Here is a 20,767-nt window from a genome sequence, read left to right on the forward strand (position 1 = left end):
GTCTGGAGAGGAGCCAGTCCCTCACTAGTGTAACGACCCTCTTTAATTCATACTGCCGTGTCTGGAGAGGAGCCAGTCCCCCTCTTTAATTCATACTGCCGTGTCGGGAGAGGAGCCAGTCCCTCTCTAGTGTAATGACCCTCTTTAATTCATACTGCCGTGTCGGGAGAGGAGAGGAGCCAGTCCCTCTCTTTAATTCATACTGCCGTGTCGGGAGAGGAGAGGAGCCAGTCCCCCTCTTTAATTCATACTGCCGTGTCGGGAGAGGGGAGGAGCCAGTCCCTCTCTAGTGTAACGACTCTCTTTAATTCATACTGCCGTGTCTGGAGAGGAGAGGAGCCAGTCCCTCACTAGTGTAATGACCCTCTTTAATTCATACTGCCGTGTCGGGAGAGGAGAGGAGCCAGTCCCTCACTAGTGTAACGACCCTCTTTAATTCATACTGCCGTGTCGGGAGAGGAGAGGAGCCAGTCCCTCACTAGTGTAATGACTCTCTTTAATTCATACTGCCGTGTCGGGAGAGGAGCCAGTCCCTCTCTAGTGTAACGACCCTCTTTAATTCATACTGCCATGTCGGGAGAGGAGAGGTGCCAGTCCCTCTCTAGTGTAATGACCCTCTTTAATTCATACTGCCGTGTCGGGAGAGGAGAGGAGCCAGTCCCTCTCTAGTGTAACGACTCTCTTTAATTCATACTGCCGTGTCGGGAGAGGAGAGGAGCCAGTCCCTCTCTAGTGTAACGACTCTCTTTAATTCATACTGCCGTGTCGGGAGAGGAGCCAGTCCCTCACTAGTGTAATGACCCTCTTTAATTCATACTGCCGTGTCGGGAGAGGGGAGGAGCCAGTCCCTCTCTAGTGTAACGACTCTCTTTAATTCATACTGCCGTGTCGGGAGAGGAGAGGAGCCAGTCCCTTCACTAGTGTAACGACTCTCTTTAATTCATACTGCCGTGTCGGGAGAGGAGAGGAGCCAGTCCCTCTCTAGTGTAACGACCCTCTTTAATTCATACTGCCGTGTCGGGAGAGGGGAGGAGCCAGTCCCCCTCTTTAATTCATACTGCCGTGTCGGGAGAGGAGCCAGTCCCTCTCTAGTGTAATGACCCTCTTTAATTCATACTGCCGTGTCGGGAGAGGGGAGGAGCCAGTCCCTCACTAGTGTAACGACCCTCTTTAATTCATACTGCCGTGTCGGGAGAGGGGAGGAGCCAGTCCCCCTTTTTAATTCATACTGCCGTGTCGGGAGAGGAGCCAGTCCCCCTCTTTAATTCATACTGCCGTGTCGGGAGAGGAGAGGTGCTTCAGGAAGCTCTTCAAATGTATTATTATCCAACTACTTTGAAGATTTACCTCGTAGAAGAAAAGCTTTGTGCTGGAAGAGAAGAGTTTGAGCGCAGCAAACCGTCTCTCTTTTGAATCCCCGGCTCTGAATGAACATCATTGGCCTGTAGAGTAGCTTGGAGAAAATATAAATACTGAAGAAGTAATACACTTTTGTTAATGTTCATTGTTCACCGTTCATGCTACACTGGGGCAGCTCTGTCTGGAGGGGCTGAAGAGGCAGAGGCAGAGAGGGAGAGTGTTACGTCCTAAATGTCACCCTTTTACCTATGGGCCCTGGTCAAAAGTAGTGCACTATGCCCTATGGGCTACCATGTAGAGGATTAGGGGTGCAGTTGGGAAGCAGGCTAGAGAGTTGTCACTTATTGATCAAAGCCCCGTTTGTTGACGAGGCTGCTGTTGTCGTGGTGATGGTTCTCCAGGGCTGCGGCTTTCACAGATCCGGATGCTTGATGCAGCACGGCGTCAAGGTAGGGGAGGGAGTGCATGTCTATAAAACATGATCTCAAAAACTACAGTCCAAATGAAATGTTTCTTCAAGGCAGTTAAACATACTAAGGTGACGTGTGTGTGTGTGTTGGATAAGGGATCTGAACATACACACACACAAAGCCCTCAACACACACACACGCCCTCAACACACAAACCCTCAACACACACACAAATCCCTCAACACACAAACCCTCAACACACACACAAATCCCTCAACACACAAACCCTCAACACACACACAAACCCTCAACACACACACAAAGCCCTCAACACACAAGCCCTAAACACACAAGCCCTAAACACACAAACCCTCAACACACACACAAATCCCTCAACACACAAAGCCCTCAACACACACAAAGACCTAAACACACACAAAGCCCTAAACACACACAAATCCCTCAACACACAAAGCCCTCAACACACACAAGCCCTCAACACACAAAGCCCTAAACACACACAAGCCCTAAACACACACAAGCCCTAAACACACAAGCCCTAAACACACAAGCCCTAAACACACAAGCCCTCAACACACAAGCCCTAAACACACAAGCCCTAAACACACAAGCCCTAAACACACAAGCCCTAAACACACAAGCCCTCAACACACACAAATCCCTCAACACACACAAAGCCCTAAACACACACAAAGCCCTAAACACACACAAAGCCCTAAACACACAAAGCCCTAAACACACAAAGCCCTCAACACACACAAAGCCCTCAACACACACAAAGCCCTCAACACACAAAGCCCTCAACACACAAAGCCCTAAACACACAAAGCCCTCAACACACACAAAGCCCTAAACACACAAGCCCTCAACACACAAAGCCCTCAACACACAAAGCCCTCAACACACACAAAGCCCTCAACACACACAAAGCCCTCAACACACACAAAGCCCTCAACACACAAAGCCCTCAACACACACAAAGCCCTCAACACACACAAAGCCCTCAACACACAAGCCCTCAAAACACACAAAGCCCTCAACACACACAAAGCCCTCAACACACACAAAGCCCTCAACACACACAAAGCCCTCAACACACACAAAGCCCTCAACACACACAAAGCCCTCAACACACAAGCCCTCAACACACAAGCCCTCAACACACAAGCCCTCAACACACACAAGCCCTCAACACACACAAAGCCCTCAACACACACAAAGCCCTAAACACACAAAGCCCTAAACACACAAAGCCCTCAAAACACACAAAGCCCTCAAAACACACAAAGCCCTCAACACACACAAAGCCCTCAACACAGAAGCCCTAAACACACACAAAGCCCTAAACACACACAAAGCCCTCAACACACAAAGCCCTCAACACACACAAGCCCTAAACACACAAAGCCCTCAACACACACAAAGCCCTCAACACACACAAGCCCTAAACACACAAAGCCCTAAACACACAAAGCCCTCAACACACAAAGCCCTCAACACACACAAAGCCCTCAACACACACAAAGCCCTCAACACACACAAAGCCCTCAACACACACAAGCCCTCAACACACACAAAGCCCTCAACACACACAAGCCCTAAACACACAAAGCCCTCAACACACACAAGCCCTAAACACACAAAGCCCTCAACACACACAAAGCCCTCAACACACACAAAGCCTTCAACACACACAAGCCCTCAACACACACAAAGCCCTCAACACACACAAGCCCTAAACACACAAAGCCCTCAACACACACAAAGCCCTCAACACATACAAAGCCCTCAACACACAAAGCCCTCAAGAGTTTCTTCTTAACAGTGTATTTGAAAGCTCTGCTCTCCCTGTCTGTGGAGTAAACATTCCTCTTCTCCAGAGTAATTACACTGAGCTCCTGATGCCAGGTCACACAGCCTCCCCTCCTGATACCAGGTCACACAGCCTCCCCTCCTGATGCCAGTTCACACAGCCTCCCCTCCTGATGCCAGGTCACACAGCCTCCCCTCCTGATGCCAGGTCACACAGCCTCCCCCCCTGATGCCAGATCACACAGCCTCCCCTCCTGATGCCAGGTCACACAGCCTCCCCTCCTGATGCCAGGTCACACAGCCTCCCCTCCTGATGCCAGGTCACACAGCCTCCCCTCCTGATGCCAGGTCACACAGCCTCCCCTCCTGATGCCAGGTCACACAGCCTCCCCTCCTGATGCCAGGTCACACAGCCTCCCCCCCTGATGCCAGGTCACACAGCCTCCCCTCCTGATGCCAGGTCACACAGCCTCCCCTCCTGATGCCAGGTCACACAGCCTCCCCTCCTGATGCCAGGTCACACAGCCTCCCCTCCTGATGCCAGGTCACACAGCCTCCCCTCCTGATGTCAGATCTCCCCTCAGAGGCTAAGTAATAGCTGACTTCAGTCTAGCCCTGCATCCCAAATTGCAGCCTATTCCCTATATGGGCCCTGGTCAAAAGCAGTGCACTACATAGGGAATAGGATGCCATTTTGGACACACCTCCTTTTACAGAGCTGTTATGTCTCTCCTTAGCTCCTCACACACAGAGAGAGAGACAGATGTCTCATTCAGATTAGGTAGAGGTGTAGAGAGAGAGAGAGAGTCAACCCCTCTGCCAGCTACCCTTCCTGTCAACCCCTCTGCCAGCTACCCTTCCTGTCAACCCCTCTGCCAGAACCCTTCCTGTCAACCCCTCTGCCAGCTACCCTTCCTGTCAACCCCTCTGGCAGCTACCCTTCCTGTCAACCCCTCTGCCAGCTACCCTTCCTGTCAACCCCTCTGCCAGCTACCCCTCCTGTCAACCCCTCTGGCAGCTACCCCTCCTGTCAACCCCTCTGGCAGCTACCCTTCCTGTCAACCCCTCTGCCAGCTACCCTTCCTGTCAACCCCTCTGCCAGCTACCCTTCCTGTCAACCCTTCTGCCAGCTACCCTTCCTGTCAACCCCTCTGCCAGCTACCCTTCCTGTCAACCCCTCTGCCAGCTACCCCTCCTGTCAACCCCTCTGTCAGAACCCTTCCTGTCAACCCCTCTGCCAGAACCCTTCCTGTCAACCCCTCTGCCAGCTACCCTTCCTGTCAACCCCTCTGCCATCACCCTTCCTGTCAACCCCTCTGCCATCACCCTTCCTGTCAACCCCTCTGCCAGCTACCCATCTGAAGTGATGACATTTAACACCTCTCTTCTAGACTCAGACAGGGGATTCTGGGAAAATATCCTCTCTCTCTCCATTCAGGATGAGCTATCAATAACACAACATTCGACCGCATCTCTCATCTTTTATTACAGGAGGCAACAGGAAACATATAGAAACTGATTTCCTTCATTTCATCAGGCACGTGTGTGTGTGTGCTAATGAACGCTGCCTCCAGGTCGCCCTGGCCGTTGTTATGTAGAGGCCGTTTATTTGGAACGCCATCTCCCCTCGCACGGCGGATAAATACGTGGTAAACAACTTTGTCAAAAGCATGTCCAATCTTTCCAACAGCTAAAGGGGAGGGAAAATGATGACTGTATTGAGCCAGTTTACCAGGGTGGAGGGATATTATCGTAGATGGGACCTGCCCAATGCCACGGTAGAAAGTGTCTGGAGCTCTACCCAGACAGAATAGCCTACTGGGCCAACAGTGGGGGGGGTCTGGAGAGGTCTGGTTGGTGTGTGTGTGTGTGTGTGGGGGGGGGGGGGGGGGGGGGGGGTGCCTGTGCTTGCCCCCTGGTCACATCCTAGAGAGAACAGAAGAACATCTGGCCCGTACCCAGACAGGCCCCGCCCCACTGTGGAAACAGGATGTTAACCTAGTGCTCCCAGCTGTGCACACCTCCCTCCCCAAACACATCCACCCCCCCCCCCCCCACACACACACACACCTACACGGTTCTAAGCCATCCTCTCTCTCTTCCTCCAGACGTCTCAGGAGTTCCTGAACCAGCTGATGTCTAAGTTAGGGGGTAAGAACCCTGAGGAGACGGGGGGGTTCCAAGAGGCCCCTCTGGCCTACGATGCAGTGTGGGCCCTGGCTCTGGCCCTCAACAAGACTGTGGGGCCACTGAAGGCCAAGGGCCGGAGGCTGGAAGACTTCAACTACAACAACCGAGATATCACCGCTGAGATCTACCGTGCCCTCAACACCAGCTCATTTGAAGGAGTCTCGGTGAGTATGGAATATATAGCCTAAACATTGAGGCACGGGGAAGAGGGACAGGAGAGAGGGGGAGGGGGGAGGAAGAGAAGCTTGTGGTTGTACTGGTAGAGAGATGAGAGAGAGAGCGAGACAGAGAAAGAGAGAGAAAGAAAGCAAGAGAGAAGGATAGAAAGAGAGACGGAGAGACAGAGAAAGACTACCAGAATTCATTGGATTCTCCAATTACATTGAATGAACTACATGACAAAATACAAACCCTTAACCCCAAAAAAGGCTGTGGTGTTGATGGTATCCTAAATTAAATGATAAAATATACAGACCACACATTTCAATTGTATTTTTAATATCATCCTCAGCTCTGGCATCTTCCCAAATATTTGGAATCAAGGACTGATCACTCCAATCCACAAAAGTGGAGACAAATTTGACCTCAATAACTACCGTGGGATATGCGTCAACAGCAACCTTGGGAAAATCCTCTGCATTATAATTAACAGCAGACTTGTACATTTCCTCAGTGAAAACAATGTACTGAGCAAGTGTCAAATTGGCTTTTTACCAAATTACCGTACGACAGACCACATATTCAACCTGCACACCCTAATTACCAAACAAACAAAACAAAAGCAAAGCCTTCTCATGCTTTGTTGATTTAAAAAAAGCATTTGACTCAGTTTGGCATGGGGGTCTGCTATACAAATTCATATAAAGCGGTGTTGGGGGAAAAAAATACGACATGTGCAGATAAAATTGGCAAAAAACACAAATTTCTTTGTGTGGTAAGACAGGAATGCAGCTTGAGCCCCACCCTCTTCGACATATATCACCGAATTGGCGCGGCCACTAGAATAGTCTGCAGCACCCGGCCTCACCCTACTAGAATCTGTAAAATGTCTACTGTTTGTTGATGATCTGGTGCTTCAGTCCCCAACCAAGGAGGGCCTACAGCAGTACCTAGATCTTCTGCACAGATTCTGTCAGACCTGGGCCCTGACAGTAAATCTCAGTAAGACAACATCAATGTGGTTCCAAAAATGGTCCAGTTGCCAGGACCACAAATACAAATTCCAGACACTGCATGCAATATGGTTTCCGCTCAGGTTATGGATGTGTCACTGCAACCTTAAGGGTCCTCAATGATGTCACTGCCAAAGCTTTTGATATGGGAGACATTCTTGTGGGCCGGCTAAGGAGTATTGGTGTCTCTGTCTCAGCCACTGCCTATCACCAAGGGAGTACCCCAAGGCTCAATCCTAGGCCCCACACTCTTCTCAATTTACATCAACAACATAGCCCAGGCAGTAGGAAGCTCTCTCATTCATTTATATGCAGGTGATACAGTCTTATACTCAGCTGGTCCCTCCCCGGATTTTGTGTTAAACGCTCTACAACAAAGCTTTCTTAGTGTCCAACAAGCTTTCTCTGCCCTTAACCTCGAAACACCTCCAAAACAAAGGTCATGTGGTTTGGTAAGAAGAATGCCCCTCTCCCCACAGATGTGATTACTACCTCTGAAGGTTTAGAGCTTGAGGTAGTCACCTCATATAAGTACTTGGGAGTATAGCTAGATGGTACACTGTCCTTCTCTCAGTACATATCAAAGCTGCAGGCTAAAGTTAAATCTAGACTTGGTTTCCTCTATCGTAATCGCTCCTCTTTCACCCCAGCTGCCAAACTAACCCTGATTCAGATGACCATCCTACCCATGCTACATTACGAAGACATCATTTATAGACAACTATGCTCATTATAAGACACATGACTGCACTCTATACTCCTCTATAAACTGGTCATCTCTGTATATGCGTTGCAAGACCCACTGGTTGATGCTTATTTATAAAACCCTCTTAACTGTATTTTATACCATCTATTATACCTTGCCTATGCCGCTCGGTCATCACTCATCCATATACTTATATGTACATATTCTCATTCACCCCTTTAGATTTGTGTGTATTAGGTAGTCGTTGGGAAATTGTTAGATTACTTGTTAGATATTACTGCACAGGCATTTCGCTACACTCACATTAGCATCTGCTAACCATGTGTATGTGACCATTTTTTTTTTTTATACCTAAAGGGGTCCTAAAGGTCAAAATCAAATAGCTAAATTATCCTTAGTATGACCATTTTAAAACAATTCCATATGTCAGTTTAGAACCCCCCCCCTCTTAAAACAATTCCATATGTCAGTTTAGACCCCCCCCCCTCTTAAAACAATTACATGTGTCAGTTTAGAACCCCCCCTCTTAAAACAATTCCATATGTCAGTTTAGAACCCCCCCCCCTCTTAAAACAATTACATGTGTCAGTTTAGAACCCCCCCTCTTAAAACAATTCCATATGTCAGTTTAGAACCCCCCCCCCCCCCCCAATGTCTTATACTCTAAATAATTACAACCACCTAAAAGGAAGTGATTCCCAAAACTTCCATAACAAAGCCATCACCTACAGAGAGATGAATCTAGAAATTAGTCCTCTAAGCAAGCTGGTCCTGGGGCTCTGTTCACAAACACAAACACACCCCACAGAGCCCCAGGACAGCAACACAATTAGACCCAACCACATCATGAGAAAACCGAAACATAATTACTTACATTTAAAAATGTTACTTGACACATTGGAAAAGAATTTACCAAATAACAGAGAAAACTGGAACAATATTTGTCCCTAAACAGAGAGTACACAGTGGCAGAATACATGACCACTGTGACTGAGCCAAAATTAAGAAAACATAGGCAGACATGGCTCTCAAGAGAAGACAGGCTATGTGCACACTGGCCACAAAATGAGGTGGAAACTGAGCTGCGCTTCCTAACCTCCTGCCAAATGTATGACCATATTAGAGAGACATATTTCCCTCAGATTACACAGACCTGTAAAGAATTTTACAAAAAATCCAATTTTGATAAATTCTCATGGGTAGGTTGCATCAACATGGTTTAAATTAACCTAGGATTAAAGCTAATCTAGGTTTTGTAAATCTAGGTTTATAATTAATCCAGAGATGTGTTGCACCACTTCAGTAAATCTATGATTAACGGTTTTAAACCAGTCAAATCAAATGTATTCATACATCTTCTTACATCAGCTGATATCTCAAAGTGCTGTACAGAAAGCCAGCCTAAAACCCCAAACAGCAAGCAATGCAGGTGTAGAAGCACGGTGGCTAGGAAAAACTCCCTAGAAATGTCACGATCGTCTTCGTGAGAGAGAGAGGACCAAGGCGCAGCGCGTGAAAAATACATCTTCTTTATTTTTGAAGAGAGAAAAACACGAAACGAACACTATACACAAACTAACAAAACAACAAACGACCGTGAAGCTAAATAACGTAAGTGCACAGACAAGCAACAAACGTTCAACATAGACAACACCCCACAAAAGCCTACTGCCTAAAGCTTCCTTAAATATGGCTCCCAATCAGAGACAATGAATGGCAGCTGTCTCTGATTGAGAAACAATCCAGGCAGCCATAGACATAACTAGACAACATTACTCTACTCTGCCCCATACACCTACAACACCCCTAGACACTACAAAACACATACATTCCCCATGTCACACCCTGACCTAACTAAAAAACATAAAGAAAACAAAGAATACTAAGGCCAGGGCGTGACAGTATCCCCCCCCCCCCCCCCCCCCCCCAAAGGTGCGGACTCCGACCGCACAACCTGAAATAGAAAGGGGAGGGTACGGGGTGGGCCCCATCATGGCGGCGGCTCGGGTGCGGGACGTGGCCCCCACTCCACCATTGTCAATACCCGCTTTGGTAGCCTCCTCCAAATGGCCACCCTCCAAATTAACCCCACCGGACTGAGGGGCGGATCCTGGCTGGCTGACGGCTCAATGCTGGATGACGGCTCTGGCTGGTCATGGCTGGATGACGGCTCTGGCTGGTCATGGCTGGATGACGGCTCTGGCTGGTCATGGCTGGATGACGGCTCTGGCTGGTCATGGCTGGATGACGGCTCTGGCTGGTCATGGCTGGATGACGGCTCTAGCTGGTCATGGCTGGATGACGGCTCTGGCTGATCCTGTCTGGCGGAAGGCTCTGGCTGATCCTGTCTGGCGGAAGGCTCTGGCTGATCCTGTCTGGCGGAAGGCTCTGGCTGATCCTGTCTGGCGGAAGGCTCTGGCTGATCCTGTCTGGCGGAAGGCTCTAGCGGCTCCTGTCTGGCGGAAGGCTCTAGCGGCTCCTGTCTGGCGGAAGGCTCTGGCTGATCCTGTCTGGCGGAAGGCTCTGGCTGATCCTGTCTGGCGGAAGGCTCTAGCGGCTCCTGTCTGGCGGACGGCTCTGAAGGCTCATGGCAGACGGGCGGCTTTGCAGGCTCATGGCAGACGGGCGGCTTTGCAGGCTCATGGCAGACGGGCAGTTCATGCGGCGCTTGGCAGACGGACAGTTCAGGCGCCATTGGGCAGACGGGCCGTTCAGGCACCGCTGGGCAGACGGCAGATTCTGGCCGGCTGATACGCACTGTGGGCCTGGTGCGTGGTACCGGAACTGGTGGTACCGGGCTGAGGGCACGCACATCAGGGCGAGTACGGGGAGAAGGAACAGTGCGTACAGGGCTCTGGAGACGAACAGGAGGCTTGGTGTGTGGTGCCGGAACTGGAGGCACTGGGCTGGAGACACGCACCACAGGGCTAGTGCGTGGAGGAGGAACAGGGCTCTGGAGACGCACTGGAAGCCTGGTGCGTGGTGTAGGCACTGGTGGTACTGGGCTGGAGCGGGGAGGTGGCGCCGGAAATACCGGACTGTGCAGGCGTCCTGGTTCCCTTGAGCACTGAGCCTGCCCAACCTTACCTGGTTGTATACTCCCCGTCGCCCGACCAGTGCGGGGAGGTGGAATAACCCACACCGGGCTATGTAGGCGAACCGGGGACACCATGCTAAGGCTGGTGCCATGTAAGCCGGCCCGAGGAGACGCACTGGTGGCCAGATGCGTTGGGTCGGCTTCATGACATCCGGCTCAACGCTCAATCTAGCCCGGCCGATACGAGGAGCTGTTATGTACCGCACCGGGCTATGCACACGTACAGGAGACACCCTGCGCTCTACTGCGTAACACGGTGTCTGCCCGTACTCTCGCTCTCCACGGTAAGTACAGGGAGTAGGCGCAGGTCTCCTATCTGACTTCGCCACTCTCCCTTCTAGCCTCCTCCCAAGACATTTTTGGGGTTTACTCACAGGCTTCCTTGCTAGCCGCGTACCCTCATAACTCCGGTTCCTCTCTCCGGTTGCCTCTGCTCTCCTAATCGCCTCCAGCTGTTCCCATGGGAGGCGATCTCTTCCAGCCAGGATCTCCTCCCATGTGTAGCAACCCTTGCCGTCCAAAACATCCTCCCATGTCCATGAGTCCTGTTTTTTTCCCCTCTGTTGCTGGTTCCTCACACGCTGCTTGATCCATGGTTGTTGGGGTGTTCTGTCACGATCATCTTCGTGAGAGAGAGAGGACCAAGACGCAGCGTGTTAAAAATACATCTCTTTATTTTTGAAGAGAGAAAAACACGAAACGAGCACTATTCACAAACTAACAAAACAACAAACGACCGTGAAGCTAAATAACGTAAGTGCACAGACAAGCAACAAACGTTCAACATAGACAACACCCCACAAAAGCCTACTGCCTATGGCTGCCTTAAAAATATGGCTCCCAATCAGAGACAATGAATGGCAGCTGTCTCTGATTGAGAACCAATCCAGGCAGCCATAGACATAACTAGACAACATTACTCTACTCTGCCCCATACACCTACAACACCCCTAGACACTACAAAACACATACATTCCCCATGTCACACCCGACCTAACTAAAAAACATAAAGAAAACAAAGAATACTAAGGCCAGGGCGTGACAAGAAAGGCCAAAACCTAGGAAGAAACCTAGAGAGGAACCAGGCTATGAGGGGTGGCCAGTCCTCTTCTGGCTGTGCCGGATGGAGATTATAACAGAACATGGCCAAGATGTTCAAATGTTCATAAATGACCAGCATGGTCAAATAATAATAATCACAGTAGTTGTCGAGGGTGCAACAAGTCAGCACCTCAGGAGTAAATGTTCGTTCAAGGGAATTGATCCCGTCACACATTAAAAATATACGAGATGATTCCCCAGCAGTTTGCCCCTCCATAATGTTGATAAAACGTTTACTGGAGACAGGAGATCAAGTGGAGACATAGGACGAGGTGGATATTTGTATAATAAGGCAGGTTTATTCAAGTGTAAAAATTTCAGGCAAAGCGTGCAGCACGGCTCTTTCTGTCTGATTCGTATGGAGTCGTCAGGATAAGAGACAGTCTAAACAGTTTGTACAGGTTATATAGACAACAAGCAAAGTAGGTTGAATCTTGTAGTCTGGCCTTCCGATTGGTCGATCTGGGTCTTGGGTAGTCCTGATCAGGCCTGGTGTCAACGTTCCATTGGTTCCTGAGATAGTTCTTTGTTTTGTGCTCCAACCTTGAGTTGTGTGTGTCTGTGGTTGTCATGGGGGAGGGGAGTTGTGTGTGTCTGTGGTTGGTGTCTTAATGAGTCCAGCATATGTCCAAGAGAAATGAGGAGTATGTGTATTTTGTATAAAAGATGGCTTATGTTGAGAAGTTGTTATTACTAGTTTCCAGTATCTATTTCAATTTCTTACAATAACCCCTATGATGACGACGGACAACTTCACCCACCAATGTTTAGTAAGCGTAAATAACAATGCCTATAATACACGTTTAAACTAACGTTAATTCTACTTCACTACAATGTTACCGTTATCAGGCCCATTGCGTAACATCATCTTTCGTACCAAGGCTGGGCATATCATAAACCCAAATTCAATTGTTGTACAAAATGGGAACGTAAATAGCCTACTAATAATAACTAAGAATTATCATAAAACTCAACAGGATTCAACCTGTCTCTAATTATTCTCTGAGGTATTCACGTCTCTCCACAGAAGATTTGCTGCCAATTTATCAGTTAAATCATCTCAAGTGGCAGTTTAGAATTAATCTCCAATCGATTTTTTTTTCTCCCTTAATCATTGAGCAACAAGTTAAAAATTAACCCAGGTTTAAAGTGAAAACGATACTTAGATTAGAGGAAGGATTTAATTTGAGCTAGGATTTATTTAAAACTAACAGAGAAACCTTGATTTAACCCAGTTTAAGAGTTAATCCATATTGGTGCAACCCAACCCATATTTATTAGGTTAAACACCACAGTGTGCATCACATCAGCAACATTTGTGACCTGTTTATTTATTTATTTTTTCCCCTTTTGTATTTGAACTGTTTGCACATCGTTACAACACTGTACATAGACATAATATGACATTTGAAATGTCTCTATACCTTTGGAAATTTTATGAGTGTCATCTTCACTTGCTTTGGCAATGTAAACATATGTTTCCCATGCCAATAAAGCCTTTAAGTTGAATTGAGAGAGAGAGCGAGATAGAGGGAGAGGGGGAGAGAGAGAAAGATAGAGAGAGAGAGATAGAGGGGGAGAGAGAAACAGAGAGAGACAGAGATAGACAGAGAGAGAGACAGAGAGAGACAGAGAGAGACAGAGAGACAGAGAGACAGAGAGAGACAGAGAGACGGAGAGACGGAGAGAGACAGAGAGGGAGATAGAGAGGGAGACAGAGAGAGACAGAGAGGGAGAGAGAGAGAGACAGAGAGAGAGAGAGAGACATACAGAGAGAGAGAGAGAGAGAAAGAAAGAGACAGAGAGAGACAGAGAGCGAGAGAGACAGAGAGAGAGAGACAGACAGAGAGAGAGACAGAGAGACTTAGAGAGACAGAGAGACAGAGAGTGAGAGATAGAGAGGTGTTAAAACAATGAAGTGTTATAGCTTCTCTTTCTTCACACAGGGCCATGTTGTGTTTGATGCCCAGGGTTCTAGAATGGCCTGGACTCTTATTGAGCAGCTGCAAGGTACAGTACTCTCTCTATTTCCTCCTGTGTACAATAACCCAGAATCAGACGTGGAAATGAAGAACATGTGCCCGACTAGAATGGTGACATTTTGTCATTTTGAAAATCACATGGCACCTGGGCTAGTAAACTTAGTCGTCTACTTGTGTGGCTGGCCAGTGCCCAAAATCCTTCAGCTCCATCCCTGAGTCCATAATCATGAGTATCAACACTTATTGCTCCCGAGTAGCAGCAGCGGTCCAAGGCACTGCATCTCAGTGCTAGAGGCGTCACTACAGACCCTGGTTCGATCCCGGGCTGAATCACAACCGGCCGTGATCGGGAGCACCATAGGGCGGTGCACAATTGGCCTAGCATCATCCGGGTTAGGGGAGGGTTTGGCTGGGGTAGGCATTCATTGTAAATAAGAACTTGTTCTTAACTGACTTGCCTAGTTAAATAAAGGTTACATAAAATAAATACACAGAGTACAAAACATTAAGAACACCTGCTCTTTCCATGACATAGACTGATCAGGTGAATCCATGTGAAAGCTATGATCCCTTATTGATGTCACCTGTTAAATCCACTTCAATTAGTGTAGATGAAGGGGAGGAGACAGGTTAAAGGCTTTTAAAGCCTTGAGACAATTGAGACATGGCTTGTGTATGTGTGACATTCAGAGGGTCAATGGGAAAGACAAAATATTGAAGTGCCTTCAAAACGAGGTATGGTAGTAGATGCCAGGCGCACCGGTTTGTGTCAAGAACTGCAACGCTGCTGGGTTTTTCCACGCTCAACAGTTTCACGTGTGTATCAAGAACGGTCCACCCTCCGAAGGACATCCAGCCAACTTAACACAACTGTGGGAAGCGTTGGAGTCAACATGGGCCAGCATCCCTGTTGAACACTTTTGACACCTCGTACAATCCAGGCCCCGACGAATTGAGGCTGTTCTGATGGCAAAAAGGGGGTGCAACTCAATATTAGTAAGGTGTTCCTAATGCTTTGTCCACTCGCTGTGTATGGTTTGTATACAGTGTATATACAAAGTAAAGTACTATAGTCATTATCAACTGTATCCTCTTATAGTACTTTCTGTCATTGGTTTCTGTGCCTGTATCAGTTGTGTTGAGTTGTAGAACTTAGTTTTAACACTATGCAAATCTTATAGAGCAACTACCAGGTTCAGCCTCCTGCAATGAATGGATCAAATTAACGATAATTATAAGAAGCCCATCATGGTCAGAAATCAACAGCAATAAGTAACAGTGACTCGCTCAATACGGAAGTGGTCAGATGACGTGGATGCTACACTACAGGACTGTTCTGCTAGCACATACTGGAATATGTTCCGGGATTCATCCAATGGCATTGAGGAGTACACCACCTCAGTCATCGGCTTCATCAATAAGTGCATCGATGACATCGTCCCCACAGTGACCGTACCTACATATCCCAACCAGAAGCCACGGATTACAGGCAACATCCGCATCGAGCTAAAGGCTAGAGCTGCCGCTTTCAAGGAGTGGGATACTAATCCGGACGCTTATAAGAAATCCCGCTATGCCCTCAGACGAACCATCAAACAAGCTTCAATACAGGATTAAGATTGAATCCTACTACACCGGCTTTGACGCTCGTCGAATGTGGCAGGGCTTGAAAACTATTACGGACTACAAAGGGAAACCCAGATGCGAGCTGCCAAGTGATGAAAGCCTACCAGACGAGCTAAATGCCTTTTGTGCTTGCTTTGAGGCAACCAGCACTGAAGCATGCATGAGAGCACCAGCTGTTCTGGATGACTGTGTGATAACACTCTGTAGCCGATGTGAGCAAGACCTTTAAGCAGGTCAACATTGACAAAGCCACTGGGCCAGACGGATTACCAGGACGTGTACTCAAAGCATGTGCGGGACCAACTGGCAAGTGTCTTCACTGACATTTTCAAACTCTCCCTGACCGAGTCTGGGAGAGTTCCGTTTCAAGCAGACCACCATAGTCCCTGTGCCCAAGGAAGCGAAGGTATCCTGCCGAAATGATTACCGCCCTGTAGCACTTACATCGGTAGCCATGACGTGCTTTGAAAGGCTGGACATGGCTCACATCAATAGCATCCCCCCGGACACCCTAGACCCACTCCAATTCGCATACCGCCCCAACAGATCCACAGATGACACAATCTCACTCTACACTGCACTTTCTCACCTGGACAAAAGGAACAACTATGTGAGAATGCTGTTCATTGACTACAGCTCAGCGCTCAACACCATAGTGCCCATGGATCTCATCACTAAGCTATGGACCCTGGGACTAAACACCTCCCTCTGCAACTGGATCCTGGACTTCCTGACTGGCTGTCCTCAGGTGGTAAGGGTAGGCAACAACATGTCTGCCACGCTGATCCTCAACACTGGGGCCCCTCAGGGGTGTGTACTTTGTCCCCTCCTATACTCCCTGTTCACCCATGACTGCGTGGCCAAACACGACTCCAACACCATCATTAAGTTTGCTGGCGACACAACAGTGGTAGGCCTGATCACCGGCAACGATGAGACAGCCTCTAGGGAAGAGCCAGAGAACTGGCAGTGTGGTGCCAGGACAACAACCTCTCCCTCAAATTGAGCAAGACAAAGGAGCTGATCGTGGACTACAGGAAAAGGAGGGCCGAACAGGCCCCAATTAACAGCGACGGGGCTGTACTGGAGCGGGTCGAGAGTTTCAAGTTTCCTCCTTTTCCTGTAGTCCAAAATAATCTCCTTAGTCTTGGTTATGTTGAGGGATAGGTTGTTATTCTGGCACCACCCGGCCAGGTCTGTGACTTCCTCCCTATAGGCTGTCTCGTCGTTGTCGGTGATCAGGCCTACCACTGTTGTGTTGTCTGCAAACTTAATGATGCCTGCCTACACAGCAGACATGTCACCCATTGAGCATGTTTGGGATGCTCTGGATTGACGTGTATGACAGCGTGTTCCAGTTCCTGCCAATAACCAGCAACTTCACACAGCCATTGAAGAGGAGTGGGACGACATTCCACAGGCCACAATCAACAGCCTGATCAACTCTATGTAAAGGAAGCAAATGGTGGTCACACCAGATACTGACTGGTTTTTGGATCCACTCCCCTACTTTTTTTATAAGGTATCTGTAACCAACAGATGCATCTCTGTATTCCCAGTCATGTGAAATCCATAGATTAGGGCCTAATTCATTTATTTAAATTGACTGATTTCCTCATATGAACTGTATCTCAGTAAAATCTTTGGAATTGTTGCATGTTGCATTTATATTTTTGTTCAGTGTAGCCTTGAAAAGAAAATGAACATGTGCATACACAGTTAATATTAGCTGCTTGAATATTTCAGTGAATGCTGGAGGGTTTCACAAAAAGCCACTTTCATGTTGCTGCCAATTTAACTATTCTGAAATGCGTCAGTTACATTTTTTTTTCTCGCTCGGAATTGCAATGAACCCAAGCTTGTCCTCTATGTCCAGTGCTTTAGTTTAGCAGAAAAGCTGACACAGTCATGTTTACAAAACCACCTTGCAGAGAGAGAGAGAAAGAGAGTAGAGGGAGAGAGAGAGTGAGTAGAGAGAGAGAGTAGAGGGAGGGAGGGAGAGAGAGAGTAGAGGGAGAGAGAGAGTAGAGGGAGAGAGAGAGTAGAGGGAGAGAGAGAGGGAGGGAGAGAGAGAGAGAGAGAGAGAGAGAGAGAGAGAGAGAGAGAGAAAGGGAGGGAGGGAGGGAGGGAGGGAGGGAGGGAGGGAGGGAGGGAGGGAGGGAGGGAGGGAGGGAGGGAGAGAGAGAGAGAGGGAGGGAGGGAGAGAGAGAGAGAGAGAGTAGAGGGAGAGAGAGAGTAGAGAGAGGGAGGGAGAGAGGGAGGGAGATAGGGAGGGAGAGAGAGAGTAGAGGGAGAGAGAGAGTAGAGGGAGAGAGAGAGTAGAGGGAGGGAGAGAGAGAGGGAGGGAGGGAGAGAGAGAGGGAGGGAGGGAGGGAGGGAGGGAGGGAGGGAGAGAGAGAGAGAGAGAGAGAGAGAGAGAGAGAGAGAGAGAGAGAGAGAGAGGGAGAGAGGGAGAGAGGGAGAGAGGGAGAGAGAGAGAGAGAGAGAGAGAGAGAGAGAGAGAGAGAGAGAATGTTTTAAAAAAAATATTGATTTAGAGTTAGATAACTTGTATTTTTCAGCAACGATATACTACCCTCCACAGCACACCATTCCCTCCAAATCAAAACTCCAAACCCACAACCTGAATTTGGACTAAATTACCTGGAAGGATTCCTACTACCAATTCTCTGGCAAACAAACAACAGAATCCTGAAAACTCTCTCTCTCTCTCTCAATTCAATTTCAATTCAAAGGGCTTTATTGTCATGGAAACATGTGTTTACATTGCCAAAGAAAGTGAAATAGATAATAAACAAAAGTTAAATAAACAAATGAACAGTAAACATTACAGTCACAAAAGTTCCAAAAGAATAAAGACATTTCAAATGTCATATTATGTCTATATACATTGTTGTCCGCTCACCAACCAATAATTCACGAGATGGGACGAGAGAGGGAGTTAGGGAGGGAGAGGGAGAGAGTAGAGAGAGGGAGTTAGGGAGGGAGAAGGAGAGAGTAGAGGGAAGAAGCTAGGGAGGGAGAGGGAGAGAGTAGAGGGTAGGAGCTAGGGAGGGAGAGGGAGAGAGTAGAGGGAAGGAGCTAGGGAGGGAGAGGGAGAGAGTAGAGGGAAGGAGCTAGGGAGGGAGAGGGAGAGAGTAGAGAGAGGGAGTTAGAGAGGGAGAGAGTAGAGGGAAGGAGCTAGGGAGGGAGAGGGAGAGAGTAGAGGGAAGGAGCTAGGGAGGGAGAGGGAGAGAGTAGAGGGAAGGAGCTAGGGAGGGAGAGGGAGAGAGTAGAGGGAAGGAGCTAGGGAGGGAGAGGGAGAGAGTAGAGGGAAGGAGCTAGGGAGGGAGAGGTAGAGAGAGGGAGTTAGGGAGGGAGAGGGAGAGAGTAGAGGGAAGGAGCTAGGGAGGGAGAGGGAGAGAGTAGAGGGAAGGAGCTAGGGAGGGAGAGGGAGAGAGTAGAGGGAAGTAGCTAGGGAGGGAGAGGGAGAGAGTAGAGGGAAGGAGCTAGGGAGGGAGAGGGAGAGAGTAGAGGGAAGGAGCTAGGGAGGGAGAGGGAGAGAGTAGAGGGAAGGAGCTAGGGAGGGAGAGGGAGAGAGTAGAGGGAAGGAGCTAGGGAGGGAGAGGGAGAGAGTAGAGGGAAGGAGCTAGGGAGGGAGAGGGAGAGAGTAGAGGGAAGGAGCTAGGGAGGGAGAGGGAGAGAGTAGAGGGAAGGAGCTAGGGAGGGAGAGGGAGAGAGTAGAGGGAAGGAGCTAGGGAGAGAGAGGGAGAGAGTAGAGGGAAGGAGCTAGGGAGGGAGAGGGAGAGAGTAGAGGGAAGGAGCTAGGGAGGGAGAGGGAGAGAGTAGAGAGAGGGAGTTAGAGAGGGAGAGAGTAGAGGGAAGGAGCTAGGGAGGGAGAGGGAGAGAGTAGAGGGAAGGAGCTAGGGAGGGAGAGGGAGAGAGTAGAGAGAGGGAGTTAGAGAGGGAGAGAGTAGAGGGAAGGAGCTAGGGAGGGAGAGGGAGAGAGTAGAGGGAAGGAGCTAGGGAGGGAGAGGGAGAGAGTAGAGAGAGGGAGTTAGAGAGGGAGAGAGTAGAGGGAAGGAGCTAGGGAGGGAGAGGGAGAGAGTAGAGGGAAGGAGCTAGGGAGGGAGAGGGAGAGAGTAGAGAGAGGGAGTTAGAGAGGGAGAGAGTAGAGGGAAGGAGCTAGGGAGGGAGAGGGAGAGAGTAGAGGGAAGGAGCTAGGGAGGGAGAGGGAGAGAGTAGAGGGAAGGAGCTAGGGAGGGAGAGGGAGAGAGTAGAGGGAAGGAGCTAGGGAGGGAGAGGGAGAGAGTAGAGGGAAGGAGCTAGGGAGGGAGAGGGAGAGAGTAGAGAGAGGGAGTTAGGGAGGGAGAGGGAGAGAGTAGAGGGAAGGAGCTAGGGAGGGAGAGGGAGAGAGTAGAGGGAAGGAGCTAGGGAGGGAGAGGGAGAGAGTAGAGGGAAGGAGCTAGGGAGGGAGAGGGAGAGAGTAGAGGGAAGGAGCTAGGGAGGGAGAGGGAGAGAGTAGAGGGAAGGAGCTAGGGAGGGAGAGGGAGAGAGTAGAGGGAAGGAGCTAGGGAGGGAGAGGGAGAGAGTAGAGGGAAGGAGCTAGGGAGGGAGAGGGAGAGAGTAGAGGGAAGGAGCTAGGGAGGGAGAGGGAGAGAGTAGAGGGAAGGAGCTATGGAGGGAGAGGGAGAGAGTAGAGGGAAGGAGCTAGGGAGGGAGAGGGAGAGAGTAGAGGGAAGGAGCTAGGGAGAGAGAGGGAGAGAGTAGAGGGAAGGAGCTAGGGAGGGAGAAGGAGAGAGTAGAGGGAAGGAGCTAAAGAGGGAGAGAGTAGAAGGAAGGAGCTAGGGAGGGAGAGGGAGAGAGTAGAGGGAAGGAGCTAGGGAGGGAGAGGGAGAGAGTAGAGGGAAGGAGCTAGGGAGGGAGAGGGAGAGAGTAGAGAGAGGGAGTTAGGGAGAGAGAGGGAGAGAGTAGAGGGAAGGAGCTAGGGAGGGAGAGGGAGAGAGTAGAGGGAAGGAGCTAGGGAGGGAGAGGGAGAGAGTAGAGGGAAGGAGCTAGGGAGGGAGAGGGAGAGAGTAGAGGGAAGGAGCTATGGAGGGAGAGGGAGAGAGTAGAGGGAAGGAGCTAGGGAGGGAGAGGGAGAGAGTAGAGGGAAGGAGCTAGGGAGGGAGAGGGAGAGAGTAGAGGGAAGGAGCTAGTGAGGGAGAGGGAGAGAGTAGAGGGAAGGAGTTAGGGAGGGAGAGGGAGAGAGTAGAGAGAGGGAGCTAGGGAGGGAGAGGGAGAGAGTAGAGGGAAGGAGTTAGGGAGGGAGA

General features: G+C 49.4%; 1 protein-coding gene across 2 annotated transcripts in view; it reads left to right on the forward strand.

Annotated features, from left to right (window-relative positions):
• Nucleotides 1–20,767, forward strand: part of LOC129820282 (gamma-aminobutyric acid type B receptor subunit 1-like) — a 294,632-nt gene that overhangs the window by 180,553 nt on the left and 93,312 nt on the right. For both annotated transcript variants that reach the window (XM_055877343.1, XM_055877344.1), the window contains 2 exons: nt 5,711–5,956; nt 13,815–13,878. In XM_055877343.1, the coding sequence (XP_055733318.1) occupies nt 5,711–5,956; nt 13,815–13,878 (310 nt within the window). The remainder of the gene's footprint in view (nt 1–5,710; nt 5,957–13,814; nt 13,879–20,767) is intronic.

Source organism: Salvelinus fontinalis, chromosome 22, assembly GCF_029448725.1.
Source record: "Salvelinus fontinalis isolate EN_2023a chromosome 22, ASM2944872v1, whole genome shotgun sequence".
Classification (NCBI taxonomy): Eukaryota; Metazoa; Chordata; class Actinopteri; order Salmoniformes; family Salmonidae; genus Salvelinus; species Salvelinus fontinalis.